Source organism: Triticum aestivum, chromosome 5A, assembly GCF_018294505.1.
Source record: "Triticum aestivum cultivar Chinese Spring chromosome 5A, IWGSC CS RefSeq v2.1, whole genome shotgun sequence".
NCBI classification, from domain to species: domain Eukaryota; kingdom Viridiplantae; phylum Streptophyta; class Magnoliopsida; order Poales; family Poaceae; genus Triticum; species Triticum aestivum.
The window spans coordinates 603284295-603302918 of NC_057806.1; the positions used below are offsets into that span (position 1 = coordinate 603284295).

General features: G+C 45.2%; 2 protein-coding genes across 2 annotated transcripts; one reads left to right on the forward strand and one right to left on the reverse strand.

Annotated features, from left to right (window-relative positions):
- The first annotated feature begins 4869 nt into the window (after window positions 1–4869).
- On the forward strand, window positions 4870–8922 carry LOC123105227 (TOM1-like protein 9). Its single transcript, XM_044527250.1, has 10 exons — window positions 4870–5204; window positions 5457–5535; window positions 5917–6015; window positions 6098–6211; window positions 6340–6491; window positions 6618–6699; window positions 6865–6950; window positions 7080–7244; window positions 7365–7837; window positions 8166–8922. The coding sequence occupies exons 1-10, from the start codon at window positions 5095–5097 to the stop codon at window positions 8699–8701; spliced, it is 1896 nt and encodes a 631-aa protein (XP_044383185.1). The 5' UTR covers window positions 4870–5094; the 3' UTR covers window positions 8702–8922.
- Window positions 8923–9055: 133 nt separating this feature from the next.
- Window positions 9056–17086, reverse strand: LOC123105229 (uncharacterized). Its single transcript, XM_044527251.1, has 2 exons — window positions 16493–17086; window positions 9056–9493 (listed from the first exon to the last, which is right to left on the reverse strand). Exons 1-2 carry the CDS (start codon window positions 16928–16930, stop codon window positions 9419–9421), a joined length of 513 nt encoding a protein of 170 aa, XP_044383186.1. The 5' UTR covers window positions 16931–17086; the 3' UTR covers window positions 9056–9418.
- Window positions 17087–18624: the final 1538 nt, after the last annotated feature.

An 18624-nucleotide genomic window follows, 5' to 3' on the forward strand; every position in this document is an offset into this window, starting at 1 on the left:
TAGTTTAGGCTTTATTTGAGACTTTGGTGGTAGTTTAAGGTTATAATATAGACTTCTTTCTTTAGATATTGCCCCTATTGCACATCAAAAAGTGTTGACCGTTTGCAATAGTAGTGTCAAATGATTGACCGAGGGTCCCATTCATCAGGGCAATGTGGCATAGGGTACCGACTAGGCGAGACAGACGTTAGACCATTTGACTCAACTGTTAGGCTGACACAGGGCCCACCGATCAGCACCTTGCACGCTCCGCAGACACCATCGCCGGTGACTCGGTATGAGCGCCTGCTAGCACCAGTGTCGCCACCGACGACCACTCCCTCATTTCGGGATGGGGAGGATCTGGGCCAGGGACATCAACGACAATGCTGCTCGTCACCATCCTCGCTCACCCACCTCCACCACCCTGATGGCGACATTTTTCGCGCCCCAAAATTTGTGTTAGTATGTAAAAACTATATGTGTCGTTGAGGCTACAACCATTCTGTGTATGGCTTAGGTTGAGGTGAGTTCGAGCTTATAGCAGCATTTCCGTACTTTTATCTTCCTTTGTTTTCCTGTTGTTCAATCTTCTTCACTTTTGCCTTTTGCACAACTTTATTGTTCGATCTGTTTGCAGGGATAGAGGAGAGTTATTTTGCCATGGATTATTTCTTTCGAATCAACCCTTGGTGAGTGTGTGCGTAGACCTGAAGAGTGACTAATTAATTGCATTGGTACCGGCTTCCCCTTCCCCTTGCTTTGTCCAGTTTGCAAGGAACATTAATTATCACATTGTAAAACCGTCGTGTTACTCAACACACACCTCACTACATTGCAGGTCCCACTGAAAATAAATTATAATGGTTGTCTCCCATGAGCCCATTTAGTAATATTTGTAGCTTGATGGGCATATACGAACTTCAGATATCATAATTACTTTGAAACTAATCCCGCGGAGGTCTTTGCGTGGCTTTGATCAGTCTAGATAGAACCAAAGTTGTTATGGTTTGCAGGTTTCAGGAGAAGATGGCATGAAGCTCATGAGTTAACATAAGAGACCATAGTGGAGTAAAAGATGCGAGCACAACAGGTCAGCTGATTCAGATCATTTTTTAGTACAGGGCAGCTTATGAAGTTCATGCTAGCAGGCTATAGTTTTCCACTTCAGTACTTGCTGAGTGATGCAAATTACCCTTTTTGGCTTATGGTATATGCACAAGGATATGGATTCCAGAGTAGGGATAAAAATGAAGTGGAAACTTTCCGTTTTTCCGGAGAAAAAATGAAAACAAAGAGAAAATGTGAAAACGGAAATGGAAATTTGCAAAACAAAAATGTAAATGAAATTTTTTATGCGGAAACGGAAACAAAAATGGAACGATGATTTCTGGTGGAACAGACGTGGAAATGCAACTTTCCGTCTTCATGAATATGGAATTTATGTTTTTACTATAGATCTATGGCTGCTTCGTAGCCCAACCACAAAATAATACACAGTGACATTCTGATCAGAATGAGCATAATGGATCATTTGAGGCCCAACTTCTACTACCACATACATACTCAACTAGACCCTGTATGCAATTGTCCAACACTACTACAATAGTAGGCTAAGTTGCCGACGTAATCATATTATTTTGTAGCCATGATAACAATTCTTTAAATTTGTTTGTGTTGTGTGTATTTTTCTATGATTCAAGGGGGTTTTAAGTTTCGGTAAACGACCACTTCTATTTCTGGGTCCGCTCTGTATTCGCTCCATGTTTGTTTTTGGTAGTATCCGTTTCCATATTCATTTTCGAGGTTTCTGTATTCGTTTCTGCTTCTGCAAAAAAATATGACAGCACCCAGTTCTGTCCGTTTCCGCTTCATTTTTATCCCTATTTCAGAGAATCAACTTCGCAACATTTACCTTCTCAATACTAAAATGTTGATCCTGCAAGTATAATGTTTTTTTTTGAAGGATCCAGCAATTGCTGGCGTTTCATTGATCAAAGCAAAAAGCAACTGAAAAACAACAATGGTGATGAGGATCCTAGGATCAAAGTTTTGGGGTTTAGGGAGTGCCACAGACGGCTGAAAACCCTAAGAACAAGGGTGCGTTTATCTCTCAAGGGGGGTCCCCGAAGGGGCTCTCAAAGCATGCGGTGCCCGTGGTTCTCCGTAGCTCAAAGTTGTCTCGAATGCGCTTGATGATTCCCGACACACACGGCAGTTGCTGCCTGAAGGTGCTGTTGTTTCTCTCCTGCCAGATCTCCCAGCAAGCCAGCCAGCACAGCGTTCGCACTCCCTTTCGCCATTGGTGCGGTGTCTGCTTCAGGATGCCTTGCATGACAGCGGTGGAGCTGTCATGGCGCCAGCTCTCGGCCGGGGTGAGAGCCGAGCAGCCGTGCCACAACCCCAGCTCGGCCCACACACGTCCGGTTTTCTGGCAGCTCCAAAAGAGGTGGTGCGAGGATTCCAGGTTTCTGACGCAGAGCTGGCAGAAGTAAGCATTTGTCCAGCCCCGCCGTTGGAGTCTGTCATTGCACCAGAGCCGGCCCTGAAGAAGCAGTCAGGCAAAATTTTTGATTTTGCCCAGCGCCCAGGCCTTCCAAACCAGCCGGTCGAAATGGGTCGCCGTTCTCCCCTGGAACTGCGCCAGGTAGGCCGACCACGCCGTGTACTTTCCTGAGCTCGCTCTACTCCATGTCAGATCATCCGGCATGCCTGGCTGCAGCTGCGCGTCCGTCCCATGAAGCAGACGATGAAGGGCGAGGACGTCTAGCAGGAGGTGATGGTTGTTGTCGTGAGCGAGGTCACGGATCCACGTGTCGTGGCCGAGGGCCTCCCGCACCGATCTGTTCTTGCGCCTCGAGTAGCTAAACAGCGTTGGAAACTGTTGCGACAGGCAACCCTGGCCGATCCATGGAGAGAGCCAGAAAGATGCCCGGGCCCCGTCGCCGATTGCAACTCTGGTGGAAGCCGCGAAGAGCGCCTTGTCCGCGCCGTCGCAGGGCAGCTCGGTGCCCACCCAAGGCCGCTCCGGGTGGTGCCAAGCAGCCCAGAGCCAGCGCAGCCGCAGCGCCCTGCCAAAACGTTGTAGGTCGGGGATGCCCAGGCCACCTTGCTTCGTCGGGGCGCAGACCGCTGGCCAGTTGACCTTGCAACTGGCGCATGTAACCTCGTCGTCCTGGCGCCAGAGGAAGCGACGCCTACACTTGTCGATCTCTCAGAATTTTTTGTGGGACACGGAGGACGGTTAGGGCGAAGGTTGGCATGGCACTCAGCACACATCGGACGAGGACGCGGCGGCCGGCCATCGGTAGCAGCTTGCCCTTCCAGCCCGCAAGCCTAGCCTTGATCCTGTCGATGATAAACTGGAGGTGGACCAAACGCAGGCGTCCCGTAGAGACCGGCAACCCTAGGTATTTGATGGGAATGGGGCGATGGAGCCTGCAAAACCCTGAAGCACCTCCTCGACGTTGATGTTCTCGCAACGGATCAGCGAGACCGTGGATTTGGCCGGGTTAATACAGAGCCCCGTTGCCTCGCCGAAATCGCCAAGGATGTGCAGCAGAGAGTCTACCTCTTCACGTCTAGGGTTTATGAAGATAATTGCGTCGTCCGCGTAGAGGCTAACACGAAGCGCCAGGTCGCAACCTGGGAGGCGATGCAGCAAGTATAATGTTGTCTTCACAAGTTCACGTGTTCTGACTAGCTCGCTCAACATACATTATTCTATATTTGTAGCTCCTTGTTTATTCCGTTCTACTGTCTAAGCACAAGCAGATGTTGTGGTTCGCAAGTCTAAGTTGGTATTGGATCTTGCCTTGTGTACCATGTTCGTCCAGAAACATGTTATCAGTGAATGCATACCATACTCACTGTGGTTATAGTCGCTATTAACTGTCCTTTTAGTACTGCCATCTGATTACGTATGCATATACAAGTACTTTGTATTACCGAGCTGGATATGAATGTACCAAATGGGGTGCGGCAAGCCGATTTTCTCAAATCCTGATCTATCAAATTCCGTTACTTTGGTCACGTCTCAATTCTACTCCCTCCGTACCATAATGTATGTCGCTTTAGCAGTTCAATTTAAACTGCTAAAACGACATATATTATGGTACAGAGGGAGTACTAGGCAATGGTTACACAATTCTTAATTTATCTGTACAATTCACGGAGTCAAATATTTGGCGCATTGCCTTACTTATCTAAAAAGTCTTATATTAGTTGACGGAGTAGTTTCTATGGGACAGCAGCAAAGTTAAAGCAATTTGGAGGAAGGGAGGAGATTCTCCGCATACGTTCCAACAAAGTGTCTGCTGTAGGTCGGGTCAGGTGCGTCCCATAGAACTACCACATTACAGGCATACATATGTGTCCCACGGACTTCAGCTATATATACTTTGTCACGACACCCTGCCCAAAGACTTCTACTATATATAGTTTCATCATGTTTTTCTTATCAATAAGTGCGATTTTCCTTTTTCTGCCTTGCGTTTTCCATTCTTGCGTTGCATGATTGAAGCGGAGGCTGCCTGAAAGGGACTGGAACGGCCCAACTCATACAGTGCACACGCTTGGAGAAGGAGTGAGCAGAGCGTGCGTGCCTAATGGCCGGGAGCAGTTCGATTCTAGTAAACTCCATTATTCACCATATTTGTCCTAGTCATGGCCGGCGCTAACTAAACAAAGGAGGCCGCCGCCGCGTGGAGTTGGTTCGCCCGCCCGTCGCCGTCGACCGCCGTGCAGGGCAGACGGATAGGACATAACAAACATACTCCATTGACCAATCCCCACCGCTGATTTGAGAAACGCCGGTCAAAAATGATGCATCGATGACCGTTTGTCGTTGCATTTTTGTGACTACATGTAGCTGGGTCATGGAGTGGTTCCTTTGGCCGGCCACAAAAGATTTTCCATTCCTTGGCTCCACGTTCCTGCTTCCTAGCTAGTCCCAGGGGTGGAACCGAGGCAGGAAAGGAGGACAAATTCTTGTGGCCACCCGCCACCATCGCCAAGGCTTTCGGTGAAGCTTTCTTGTTTTGGGCGGGGGCTCAGAGTCGGACCATCTGTTGCTGGCTGCTGGTTGATATCGCTCCCTATCGTAGGGGCGCGGAGATGCCGCCGTCGTTGTCCTCCTCCGTCCAACGCGCGACGAGCGACGCGCTCATCGGTCCCGACTGGGCGACGAACCTCGAGATCTGCGACACCCTCAACCGCGATCCAGGGTGAGCATGCACGACGATTGCCATCTGCTTTGTATTTTCCATATGTACTGTTGTACTTATTGGCTAACTCTGATTAGCAAACGCTACGTTTCTGCGGCTTAATCTGGTTTCGCGCCTATGGTTTGTCCAAGGCTTAAATCTTTGCGAGCTGCACTCTTGTACCTTTTGGTCAGCTCAGCAAAGAACCACCAAGTACTTTTGTTATGCTGTTATCAGTTTGTTGTAACCATCTTCGTACTGTTATATTCCTAGGCATACAAAAGATGTTGTCAAGTCTCTCAAGAAACGCATTGCGCACAAGAACTCGAAGGTCCAGCTTCTCGCTCTCACGGTAAGTACGGTTAATTTGAAACTGAACACTTTGGTGTATGAATTTGACTCACCAACTATTATTCTGTGGTCTATGCCGACTATTAGTCTATTTGAATTAGAATGCCCAATAGTTGACCTGTACCTTTGCACTTTTTTCTTGAGTTGTTTCTGTATTTGATAGCCACAATGAGCTGTGTTCTGACTGTTGGCTCTGAATGTTGCTTGATGTTCTTTTCCAGTTTGACGCATGAACATATTTTCTTGCAGTGATGTAGTAACCTGGAAATGCATTACATCACTCTAAAAGGAAGATGATTGGCACATTTAGAAGGCTTTAATTTGGAATGTTTAAGTAATCATTTACTCAACCACTAATCAGTGCATTGGTTTATTATTCTAGTTGCTGGAGACAATGATTAAAAATTGTGGGGACATTGTCCATATGCATGTTGCTGAGAGAGACGTACTTCGTGAAATGGTGAAGATAGTAAAGAAAAGGGTATGTATATGGGCAGTTCAAATTTTTATGTACTAGTTTCAAATAATAGGTTTTAATGTATGTATGTGTGTGGTGTTTTTAGCCTGATTATCATGTAAAAGAGAAGATTCTCACGCTGATCGACACTTGGCAAGAATTTTTTGGCGGCGCACGTTCAAAATATCCGCAATACTATGCATCATACCAGGACCTTTTGGTAATTTTACACAAACTGAATAAGTTGTGATCTTTTAACAGTCTCGGAGTTTGCAGAAAAAAATGAAGTTATGCTGTTTCCAAATTATCAAAATCTGTTAAACTAATTAAACTCCAATCTCCACTCAGCGTGCCGGAGCTGTATTTCCTCAAAGATCAAATGGATCTGTGCCAATATTTACTCCTGCGCAGAGTCAGCCTCTACAAAACTATCCTCCTGCTCTACGCGATGCTGACCACGGGGCTCCTGAATCGTCAGCGCAGGATTTTCCTGCCACAAGGTATACCAACTTATGGAACTTTTATCATACAATGAACATGCTTAACTACTGGACTGAAGATCAAATGTGAATACACTTATTTGAAATCTGAACCTCTGCTTCAACTTTGGGAATGTTTATTGGTAGCCTGGCAGATATTCAGAATGCACGGGGTATCATGGACGTTCTTTCGGAGATGTTGAATGCTTTAGATCCTAGTAAAAGACAGGTATTTTCCTGATGCACTTGAAATACTGATCTATTCCCATGAAAATATTGCTGGTGCAAAAATCTAGCGAGTCCAGTATCGGGGATCTGAAAAACCTCTGAAGTTTTTCAATTGTTGTAATCAATGTACTATCAGGTCAAATTTTAAGTTCAATTGAATATGCAGGAACTTCGTCAGGATGTCATCGTTGACCTTGTGGATCAGTGCCGTACATACAAGCAGAGAGTCGTGCAGCTTGTCAACAGTACCTCGTATGTCGCTTGCCAGTTCGCAGGCGCTTTAAGTGTCATTTTATCAAATTTTCTGCTGAAATTTTCTTTCATTTGTTGGTTTTGTATCAATGTAAAGCTTCTTATTTCAGATGTATTAAATTGATACAGGGACGAGGGGTTGCTCAGCCAGGGTCTTTGTTTGAATGATGATTTGCAGCGTGTTTTAGCAAAGCACGACGCTATTGCCGCGGGCATAGCGGTTCCGGTGGAGAAGCAGAGATCGCTCCATTCCGCGCTAGCGAAGCCAGATACCACAAAAGAAGCAGTGCAGAGGTTAGCACCATGTGTCAATCATTTTGTTCAAGATATTCTACTAGAAACATACACTAGTAAGAAAAATCTCAAAAACTACATGTGCTTCCTAACTTTTTTTACATTCCCTTAATTTTTCAGGTCTTCAGCAGCTACTACAAGTGCAAGCAAGCAGTCACCCTTTGAACAATTAGCACTTCCTGCACCTCCATCATCGAGCAGTGCAAAATCAGTTGTTGCAGCACCAGCTCCTAGTTTCGACCTCCTTAGTGGAGATGACTACATCAAACCTGAACCTGAAAACTCGCTGGCGCTTGTTCCTGTCAGTGAATACTCAGCTTCAGACCAGAATGTATTGGCCCTTGCAGACATGTTCCAACAAAATAGTGCTGCTGCCAACAATAGAAACCACAACCAGCTTACAAACTCTGTTATTTCCCCTGCATCTCGAGCAAACCCTGCTCCAGTGCACTCTACTCTGCCTCAACAACCCACTACTTATTCAAATGGCGAAATCGTACCTTACGGTCAACAATCCCAACTGAACGCCACAAGGTCATGGAATGGGCAGCCTGCTTATGGAGTGGATTCCCAACGGCAAGCACTAAATTATGGTACACCACTTTCTCAGTACACAATAGCATTATGTGTCTATTTATCAGAAATTATAGGCAAATTGCTTTCTGTATCTTCAATCCATGGATTATATATTTTTGAAGTAGGGCCTATAAAAATGCACTACTAGGCGTGAAACATTCTCACGCTGAACATGAACGTGTGGTTGTCGTCTTGTTGATGTAGTTCGGTATGTAATTAGATAATAAATATACTACACTACTAGGGCTAATTCATTGTTAACCACCTTGGTCCAGAAAGCATGTGCACTTTTTTTTTTTTCATTTCAAATAGCTCCATGAGCATTTGACATTCGCCTATTCACAGGTGTAGAGGATCAGAACAGAGGCCTTCCACCAGCACCCTGGGAAATTCAGCACTTGACGGGTAACCAACCCCAACAAGCACAAAGTGGTCAAGGATTCATGTCAACACAACAAATGCCAGGAGGTATGCGCTTGCCACCGGTGCTCGGCGCGCAGCAAGCACCACAGTTTGTGCCGAACATGCAATACGGGGGCATGTACCCGAATTCGATGCAAATCAACCAAGGAATGGGCATGAACTCCCAACAGATTGTCGGTGGACAGTTTTATGGGATGAACTATCAACAGTCATATGCAGTTCAAATGGCCGGTTATGGGTATGTGCACCAATCTGGAGGCTACTACATCCCGAACGCCGCATATGCGTATACCAGTGCAAATGAACTTTCTCAGAGAATGAATGGAGCAACGTCATCCTTTTCTCTGAAGCAGCAGAACAAAGCAAGCAGGCCAGAAGACTCGCTCTTTGGCGATCTTCTTAGCATAGCCAAAATGAAGCAGAGCAAACCTGCAGCTGGTAAGGTCGGTGGCTTGTAAGAAGAAGGGTGGAGTGGATGCATGATTTTGCCAGCAGCAAAAGCTTTACCTCGAACTCTCGTAGTACATAATTCTATTTGGCACTTTTGGTACAATGCCAGATGGTTTATTGATGTAAATTCCATTTTTAGGCACGGATACATACTGGAAAGTACTGGACTGTATGATTCCTGTATGATATGGTGTGATTATATAATACAGTTACGAATTTTGTAGTGTCATCAACATCCATGTGTACAAATATTAGGCAAAGACTTTTTAGTATCTCGTTCCATTTTACCTATGTTATTCTAACAAGAGGAATACTACTTACCAGTTTATATGTCATACTGATACTATTGCTCTCACATCGACTGTTTTAAGATACTACCTCTTTTATTAACATCAACATGACCAGAAAGTGAGCTTTTTTTAGAATTGTACTTGGCTGTACAAGTATCCAAGCACGTAAAAAAAAAATCAAAGTGTGAATTCTCAATTAACTAAACCACGTCGAAACAAGACACATGGCTCACAAATCTAAACTAAAATTCCTTCGCGGATAAACATACAGTTTTCAGCAGCGGAGCGCCGAAATTGCCATTGAAACGTCATTAGGTAAAGCCCAAGTACCTACAGTGTTGATTATTTTGACGTTGCAGGTGATGGAGGACCAGTACGAGCTACTGTCAACATGGGGAATTACGCGTTGAGGATCCCGCTGAAAGAGGGACGCCATTAGGTAAGCCTAAGTACAGCATAACATGACGCTCTCGACCAGCTCCAAAGCTTCCCCGTGCAGGTGCACCACACCTACAAGAAAGAAACCAAATGTATGCATTTTATGATGATATTTGGGCAACAATGACGGAATGATCACCTGAACAACGAGCTATGTAGAAGATATGCATACCACGTTGCGCAAATCGCATTCATGAAAGATAACGTTGTCAGTGTTCCTGTTGCCTATCGTTCCTAACAGTCTTTGCCATTTCCTTTTCAATGTGCTCGAGTAATAGTGTTGATGTTTACAATTACAATTCTTGAGAAGAAGGAACCGATGAAAGAACTACTTATATAAGTGCATGGTCGAGCAATAAAAAAGTGTGTACGTAGTAAGAGATTGAACTCTATTCTTATCCAAGAGTTGGACGGGCAGGTATGACATTCATTATATGCATGTTTGGTTGAAGACTTGAATTGTTATCATCAATCATTCATAGTAAAAATGTCTGTTTTTTTCTATTTAACTTCAGGGTTATCTTTTTTTGAGCCACCGAATCTCCATCCCGTCATACTTGCTACCTCTTATTTTTTTGAAAAATGTGTGTATTATATTAATTCAACATAGGTTCAATACAATCATCGTCGACCAGTCGCAACACGCAGGTCGGAACTGTGTCGATCGACACACCCTTACTCACACCACTCCTACCGTAACTAGCAAGAGCATGGGCAACCCTATTGCAATTTCTAGAAATCTTAGCAATAGTAAAATCAGGAAGTTGGCCCAGCAAATTCAGGATTTCTCTAACCAAGCTACCAATGGGGGATCTATTAAAATCCTTAGAAGAAAGTTGACTAACAACATTCGCACAGTCGCTCTCAATAATTACTGGCCGGTCTATGAGCATCATGGTCTCTCGGATTCCTTGAAGACAAGCTTCCGCTTCGGCTGCCTCAGCACTAGCACAGTTACAAATTATGCTCCAAGCAGAGCCACGCACCGCTCCATTCGTATCACGGAGAACCCCCCCCCCCCCCCCCCCCCCCAAGCTCCATAGTTTGTTTCCTGAATAAAGCTAGCGTCGACATTCAATTTAAGCCATCCTGACTTAGGTTTCACCCAATGATCATCCCCTTGTCTCTGTTTAGGCTCCGGAGTTGAGATGTCTGGCATAACTTTTCCTTTTCCTTTTCCTTTATGGCCAGAAACACTCATACCAGCTTTAATCGCCGCAAAAGAGCTAGCATAACTTTGTAGGAACTCCGTCGATGCCTTTATTGTAGCCTTCCCGTCACCAAAGATAATATTATTTCCGAGATGCCATGCTCGCCACCAAAGGAAGAGTAGGTGTGACCGCTCCTCCTCGTTAGCCTTTGCCAGAGTTAGGAGAACCCACTCACTCCCGTACATGTTAGCTCAGTGTTTTTAGGGAGATCTCACGCAAAGCTTTAGCTTTAGTACATCTCATGACCGCGTGGTATCCATCTTCTGGTTCCACACCACAGATAGAGCATGTAGGGAATATCTCTAAACCTCTCTTATGTCTATTTGTCTGAACTCCAAGAGATTCTGTCGCCAAACACCATCCAAAGTTTCTAATTTTAGGGGGAACATTTGCTTTCCAAAGCACACTCCAGATCTTTCTTTCTCCAGATGGCTCAGTACTACTTTGTCCCTTATCACAATTCCCATCCTTATCATTAACAGCCAGTGTGTACGCACTACGAACCGAGAATACACCTAAGCGTTCAAAATACCATGCAATAAAATCCTCGGAGTTAGACTGTGAGAGACGAATTTTTAACACTTCATCCACATCATGAGGTAGGAATATTTTCCTAACCAATTCCTCGTTCCATGTCCTTGACACTGGGTCGATAAGCTCAGAGACCCATTTTATCCTAGTTCGAGATTGTTTCCCGGAGATTTTTAGATTTCCCCTTGGAATCCAATTATCCCTCCATACTTTAACTTTATCACCTACACCAATTCTCCAGACAATGCCTTTCTTTTAAGAAGATCCAGACCATGAAAGATTCCTTGCCAGCACGGAGACGCGTTTTGGATAAAGGCAGTATCAGCCAGGTTGCCATGTGGATGATATTTCGCCTTCAATAATCTGGCACATAAGCTGTCCAGAAATTGAATAAGTCGCCACGCCTGTTTAGCAAGGAGGGCTTGGTTAAATAGGCGAAGGTCCCAGAAACCCATACCCCCCTTATCTTTTGGTTTTAGAAGCTTATCCCAGGCCAGCCAATGTATCTTCCTTCTCTCATTTTCATCACCCCACCAAAAGTTTCTAATGATTTGTGAGAGCTCCTCGCACAGGCCAGCAGAGAATTTGAACACACTCATAGCATAGGTGGACAATGCCTGTATTACTGACTTTATTAGGCTTTCCTTCGCCGCACTGGATAGGTATTTCTCACACCAGTCTATACATCTCTTCAGAGAACACTCCTTAATAGGCTGAAATTTACCATTCTTCATCCTTCCTTCAGGAACCGGAAGTCCAAGATACTTTTCTTCGAAATCAACTTTCTGCACACCTAATATTTGTGCCACACTCTTTCCTTCCTCCTGATTGCAGGATTTACCAAGCATAATTGAGCATTTACTAGGACTTAAAAGTTGGCCTGTAGCCTTTTCATACCTTGTTAGAACATTCTTAATTCTCAAGGCTTGTTCCCGGTTTGCCTTAAAGAATAACAGGCTATCATCCGCGAATAATAGGTGAGAAATGCCAGGGGCCCCTCTACATATGTTAAACTCCTGAATGTTACCTTTATTAATCTCTGAGTGTAACAATGTAGAGAGACCATCTGTGACGAGAAGGAATAGATAAGGGGAATACGGGTCACCCTGTCGCAAGCCCCGAGATGGCGTAAAGGACTGAAGGAGAGTCCCATTTAGTCTCACAGCGTACTTTACTGACGTCACACACCTCATTGTCCATCTGATCCATTGGTCTGCAAAGCCAAATTTCCTCAAAACACCCTCAAGGAAGTCCCAGTCCACACTGTCATACGCTTTTGTCAAATCTAACTTGTAAGCGCAGAAAGACCCTTTAGCATCACATGACTTTTGCATAGTATTTATACACTCAAAAGCTACCAAGGCATTATCCGTAATCCTCCTCCCAGGAATAAAAGCACTTTGAGTGGGGGCAATAATATCTTCGAGCAAAGACCTAACACGATTTACCAGACACTTAGCTATGATTTTATAAACAACATTGCATAAACTAATTGGTCTAAAATCCTTTAAATTAACTGGATCTTTCTTCTTTGGTATAAGAACTATAATTGTATCGTTCACCCCATCAGGCATTCCTCCGCCAGCAAAGAATTTCTTGACAGCACGAATAATATCCTCTTTTAAGGTAGCCCAGTGTCTCTGGAAAAAACGGGCCGGGAAGCCGTCCGCCCCAGGTGCTTTTAGTGGGCCGATTTGAAATAATGCATTTGCAATCTCATCGTCAGAGAATTCTCTACATAATGTGTCATTCATTTCAGCATTAGCCCGTCCTTGGACATGGTCAAGAATTATATTGGGTTCGACCTGATCATCTTGTGTAAAGAGCTCTTGGAAGAATCTTGTGGCCATGTTCTCCAGATCCTTTTCTTTACCAATGATGTTACCGGCCTCATCCTGGAGCTTCTGAACCGAATTTTTCTTCGCGCGCCAAGTAGCTTTTCGGTGAAAGTATTTTGTATTTCGATCGCCCTCTTTAAGCCACTCTACTCTTGATCTTTGCCGCCAAGCAATCTCTTCTTTATCTTGTAGGTCATCTAATTCCTTTCTCAGCCGCTTTCACTCTGAGTTTGCATGACTGTCATTACGGTTACTGATTGCTTGAATTTTATTTTGAAGTTCTTTTATTTTCTTTGGGATAGAACCAAAATTGTGTTTGCTCCAGTTGTGGAGAAAGCTCATCACACCTGATAGGTTTGCTATAATATCACCTAAATCTCTGGCTGGACGATTTTTTGACCACGCTACTTCCACTTCTTCACTTAGTTTATTATCCTTTTCCCAGAAAGCTTCATATCTACGTTTTTGACTAACTGGTTGACGTACAGTTTGCTGCTCCCAGCACACTTCAATGGGGCTATGGTCAGACGCTGTACTGACTATGTGATTGATCTGAAAGTTTGGGAAGATATTCATCCATTCCGGGTTCGCCACCATCCTATCAAGTCTAACTTTAACATTGCGGTAGCCATCTTGGCCATTGTCAAAGGTCCAAGGCGCCCCCATGTAACCTAGATCATGAAGATCATAGTGGGATAGGACTTCTCTAAAATCAAGCATTTGTTTTTGGTTTCTACGAGTCCTAGAAAAATGCTCATCCTGCCACATACACTCATTAAAATCACCTGCCATCAACCATGGTCCCGGCGTAGTTAAAAGTTTTATTTTACACATGAGATCCCACATATGGTGGGGCATATGAGTGCGGGGCTCGCCGTAAACAAACGTGTATCTCTACTTTATTCCAAAGGGCATATTACAAATGAATACATCGATAAATCTCTCACCTAGCTTAAAGAGTTCAACTTCGATACTCTCATCCCAGAACAGTGCTAGGCCACCCCCTTTACCATCTTATATAAAGGAAACTACATTCCGGAGACCTAGTCTCCATCTAAGACCCTCAACAAACTTTTTATTTTGACAAGTTTCAGAAAGAATGAAATTTTTTGGACGCTGAGCATGCACAAGCCTCACCAATTCTTGAACTTTCCGTGGTCGGCCCAAGCCCCGGCGGTTCCAGCAAAGTATCGTCAGGGCTCCCGACAGGCACGCTCATTCGTGCCTGTCAGTTGACCAGCGGCCCCATGGCTGGTTGCCTCCATCTTCTTTGCGTCCTCCTTCCCAGTCACCTCCTCCAGCGTCACCAAGGGTGATCCTCTGCTCTTCTTGCTGCTCTCAAAGCTGAACTTTGGCAGGTTGTTTTCATCATTCAGTTCCATTGGAGCTCGATCCTCTCCAATACGCTTGCCAAGAATTTGGTTCTTCTGGCGATAGACGCAAGCAGCGCTGTTGGTGTCATTTGGACCATACAGCTCCTAACAGATTGAGTTGTCACTCCTGCCGTAGTCGCGGATCAGGGAGTAGGCTTGCGCCACCTGCACTGGCCCATCCCTAGCACCCCTAGCAGCTGGCTGCAGCACCACCGGCTGATTTGCAGCGACCCCCAACTCCTCCAGAGCTGGGATGGTCACTCCAAGGCCATTAACACCATCTTGATGAGTTAGGGAAACAGAAGTCTTCTTAGCCTCACGACCAGCAGCAAGACCAGCATTATGCTTAGCCACCCCGGCTCTGATTGCAGCTGCTAGGCGCCCCAGCCCTAGGTTCCTCTTGGCCGCCTGGAATAGAGGTTTTCCACGTCCAATGCTGCTAGCCCGAGAATGTTCAGAACGGGCATGCTGGATCCAATTTGTCTTCGACTTTACATGTTGTTCTGGATTGACATGCATAGGAATGTTAGCTATCCCGAGCACGTTGGCCACTCCAGCATCTTCGTTGGCCTTCAGGTTATCCACAGCAGTGACCACCCCTTTCACAACTGCCTTGATTATGGGGTCAGTCATCGTCCGCTCTTCATTATCAGTCACCATCAGGTTGGTTCCCCTCTTAACTGTCTTCCCTGTTTTCTTCTTACTTCCATCTTCTACCTCCATCAAAAGAGTATGGGAAGGGTGCCTTCCAAACTGGAGATTGCGCTTGGCACTGCTCACCTCCCCTGGCATATAGAAGCTCCGGTGCTCAAACATCTTATGGCGAGGCACGCTGCTCCGCAGAGAATCGCCCTTTATTCTCCTCTTCTATGATCAGACAAGATTTCTCTCTGTGTCCAATGATGCCACAATAGAAGCAGAAATGGGGAACACGCTCATACTTTACCGGGCATCTTTTCCGTCTGTACCTTCCAACTTTATCCACCTCCTCAGCGGTTCCACCACCTTGTTCTCGATCCGAATGCGGAGGAACTGGTCTAAGGCACGACCATCATTGTTGGTGTGGACCAGCCGCACCTTTCCCAGTTTCTCGCCCGCTTGCTCGCAAAGGGTGTTGTCCATCATGATGAACGGTGGAAGTTCGTAGATGCGAGCCCACATGGATAGAATGTCGACGGGGACTTCCGCTGCCACCCTCATGCCATCATGCGCCGCCACCAGGAGGGCGTCGTTGTCATGGATCCATGGGCCGCCTCTTAGGATGTGCATATAGTCACCTTCATATTGCAGTTCAATGACAAACCGGTTGCCCAGTAGTGGCTTCTCAGTCATGTCACCACGCAACTTCCACACACGCCTCATGGTGGTGAACAGGGCATTTGGGTTGTACACATGGGACGTCAGATACACAGCAACGATAAGCCACTTACAGAAGTTCTTGGCAGCCTCCCTGAAGTCCACCACAGAGCGTTGTCATCCTCGTCTAGCAGGCTCAGCTTTCCCATTGCCTCCTCCACCTGCTGGTCACGCCCCTCCGGCGCTAGCAGTGGTGTCGATCGGCCACCCTTCTCCATCACTCAGCTTCTTCTCTCTCCCGTCGGACAGCAGAGGACATGGTTCCAACACCTTGCCCCTCCTTCATATGCCCCTTGCCAGGGCGCTGAACAAAGGGGGTGAGGTTATCCCTTCCACAGCTCCTGCTCTTCTTTCGGTATTCTTCTTTGGTTGGGTTGCAGAAGCCATGGCGCTCACAACGACAGGAGGATATGGTGGTGTGATTTTGTTTCGATGGCCATCTTCTCTGTTTCTCAGCCTTATATAGATCGTCTCCTACAAACTTCCTTCCCCGGAGATAGCCCAACCAGGCCAGAATCCGAAGATTGCTCTTCTGATTTCCTTGCCGGAATTTGTGATTCCTTTCCATATCTGTCGGCTCCCAAATCCCTCCCTACTCTCTGTCGCTTGCCAAAAAAATTCCGGCGATCACCGGGGATGGAAACTAACAAGCGTGGTCTCATTCCTATTCCCCGCATACCATATGGAGACCTTCCCAATTTCTCTGGTGACCACCCATCCCCCTTTCTCAATAATTTCAGGAATAGCAGGCAAATCTCGTACCTCTGTTGGTTTCCTCTTCTGGTCGTGGAGCTCCCTTTCCGGCGCACAGGCCTGTCCTGCAATCACAGGGATGGCCTGGATCTTCTGCACTGGTGGCTCTCCTTGATCTTCCTTCTCCGGGGATCTGCTTTCCTCTTTCCTTCGATTCCCCATCCCGCCTTCAATGATCTCCCACGCCATGTTCTTCAGATCCGCCACCATCGGATCCATCTTACCAACTACAGCTTTTTGCGGTCGCCGAAGCACCACTCTTCCCTTCCCCGCTTTCTCTGTAATGGCAAGCCATCTTCGTTTGAGGTCGTCCACATCCAGTAGTGAGATGTGGTTCCCCGAATTCCTCCCCTCAACAACGCGCTCTCCCTCTGGGCAGCGGCTCCCCCTCTCCAAGGCACTCCCGGCGTCAAGCTCCGCCGAGGCCATCTCCGCCGCCGGGGCCATCTCCGCCGCCGTAGGCGCCTCTCCCCTAATTTCGCCTCTAAGCCATACTTGCTACCTCTTCAATCAATAGAAAATCAATGATAAGCCAAGGAACCTAACTTCTTTTGGCCATTCCACAATGTATTGTCACCAATCACTATCCTTTCGCAAAAAAAAAAAATCACTATCGCAATGGCTCAACTCTCGTGAAAGAGGTACATATATATTTATATCACAGCCAACTCAGTAATAAAGGATCCCGCAAAAAAACTCGGTACTAAAGGTACTATGCATATGCCTTTTCTAAAAACTGTGCATACTTGATCTATTTACTCAAACCTATTACTGAACTTCCCGAGAGATAACTTTTTACAATATCTCTCCTTATGTTTTCCCAACGTTATTCTAAGAAGAGAGATAGTAGCGGACGTGAAGTTTTTGCACCCGAGCTCAAATGAGCTCGGGTGAATAGTAAAATCGAAAAATAGTTAAAAAACATTCAAAAAAACTGAATTTTTTATGGCAAACTTTGACAAATGTTCTAAGAGCTTACAAAGTTCTATCATGAAATCACATTTGTTGAAGCCGCGGCAAAAAAATGGATACTCTGAAAATGCTACTTTCGGAAGTATTTGGAGTACCGATTTTTTTTGTTTTTTTTTGTTTTTGCCACGACTTCCACAAATGTCATTTCGTTATGAAATTTTGCAAACTCTTAGAACATTTGTCAAAGTTTTTCAATAAAAAAATCAGATTTTTTTTACATTTTAAAAATGTTTTTCGAGTTACTCTTCATCCCGAGCTCCTTTGAGCTTGGGTGTAGAAGGGTACTTTCGGATACTAGCAGCTTATATGTCATATTGATATTCTTGCTCTTATACCGGCTTTTTTAGGCCCCCTCTTTATTGACATCAACATGACCATAAAATGTGAAACCTTTTCTCTAAATTGTACTTGATCTTTACAAGTGTAAAAACAATCACAGTTCAAATACTAGGTTCTAAACAAGTTAAAGGTCAATGTCTTAATCACTAAGTAGCTAAACGACCCTTACTCACACATAGCTCACAAATCTGAAACTGAAATTCCTCCGCAGGCAACCAAAGAATTTCAGCAGTAGAGGATGATTGTAGTCATTAGATTTGTGCATCAACATGATGAGCAAGATTGCTTGGTCATTCCTTCTGGCATGTGCATGCTTACCCGCTAACCTTCATGATCTCGTGTCAGGCTAGTGCAGCAGATGGGCGATCAACCCTATCCAACATGAAGCACTAGGAATGGTCACATAGCTAGTGTTTTCATCTACACACGGTTAGATGCTTTTATGTTCTCAAGGTTTAGAGGTCCTCCACATTCCTTGAGGTTCCACATCTTCTCAATATCTTTGTCTTCATTGTCGACCATCTCTTTTGGATCTGGATGTAACTAGTAGCTTGATTACATGGAGATGTAACTCGGACATACATACCACTTTGTGCACAGAGAATCCCTCCAAGCTGTTGTTTCCGTTAATCCCGCTGCCTATCATTCCTAACAATCTTTACCGTTTTCTCGATCAACACTGCCGAGCAATATTATTAGAGCATACAGTTACAATTCTTAAGGAACACATAGTACCAAAAACTTTACTTATATAAGACATGCAACATGGTAGAGAAGAACATGAAGACATTATGTAAGAGGTTGAACTATGCCCATTGTCCAAGAGTTTG

Excerpts from the sequence above, each read along its gene's own strand:
- LOC123105227 (XM_044527250.1), top strand. The coding sequence starts at position 5,095 with ATGCCGCCGTCGTTGTCCTCCTCCGTCCAACGCGCGACGAGCGACGCG. Across the intron at positions 6,492-6,617 it reads CAGGATTTTCCTGCCACAAG|CCTGGCAGATATTCAGAATG; the intron begins GTATACCAACTT and ends GTTTATTGGTAG. Across the intron at positions 7,838-8,165 it reads ACGGCAAGCACTAAATTATG|GTGTAGAGGATCAGAACAGA; the intron begins GTACACCACTTT and ends GCCTATTCACAG.
- LOC123105229 (XM_044527251.1), bottom strand. The coding sequence starts at position 16,930 with ATGGCCCCGGCGGCGGAGATGGCCTCGGCGGAGCTTGACGCCGGGAGT. Across the intron at positions 9,494-16,492 it reads AGAAGAGGAAACCAACAGAG|GTGTGGTGCACCTGCACGGG; the intron begins GTACGAGATTTG and ends TCTTTCTTGTAG.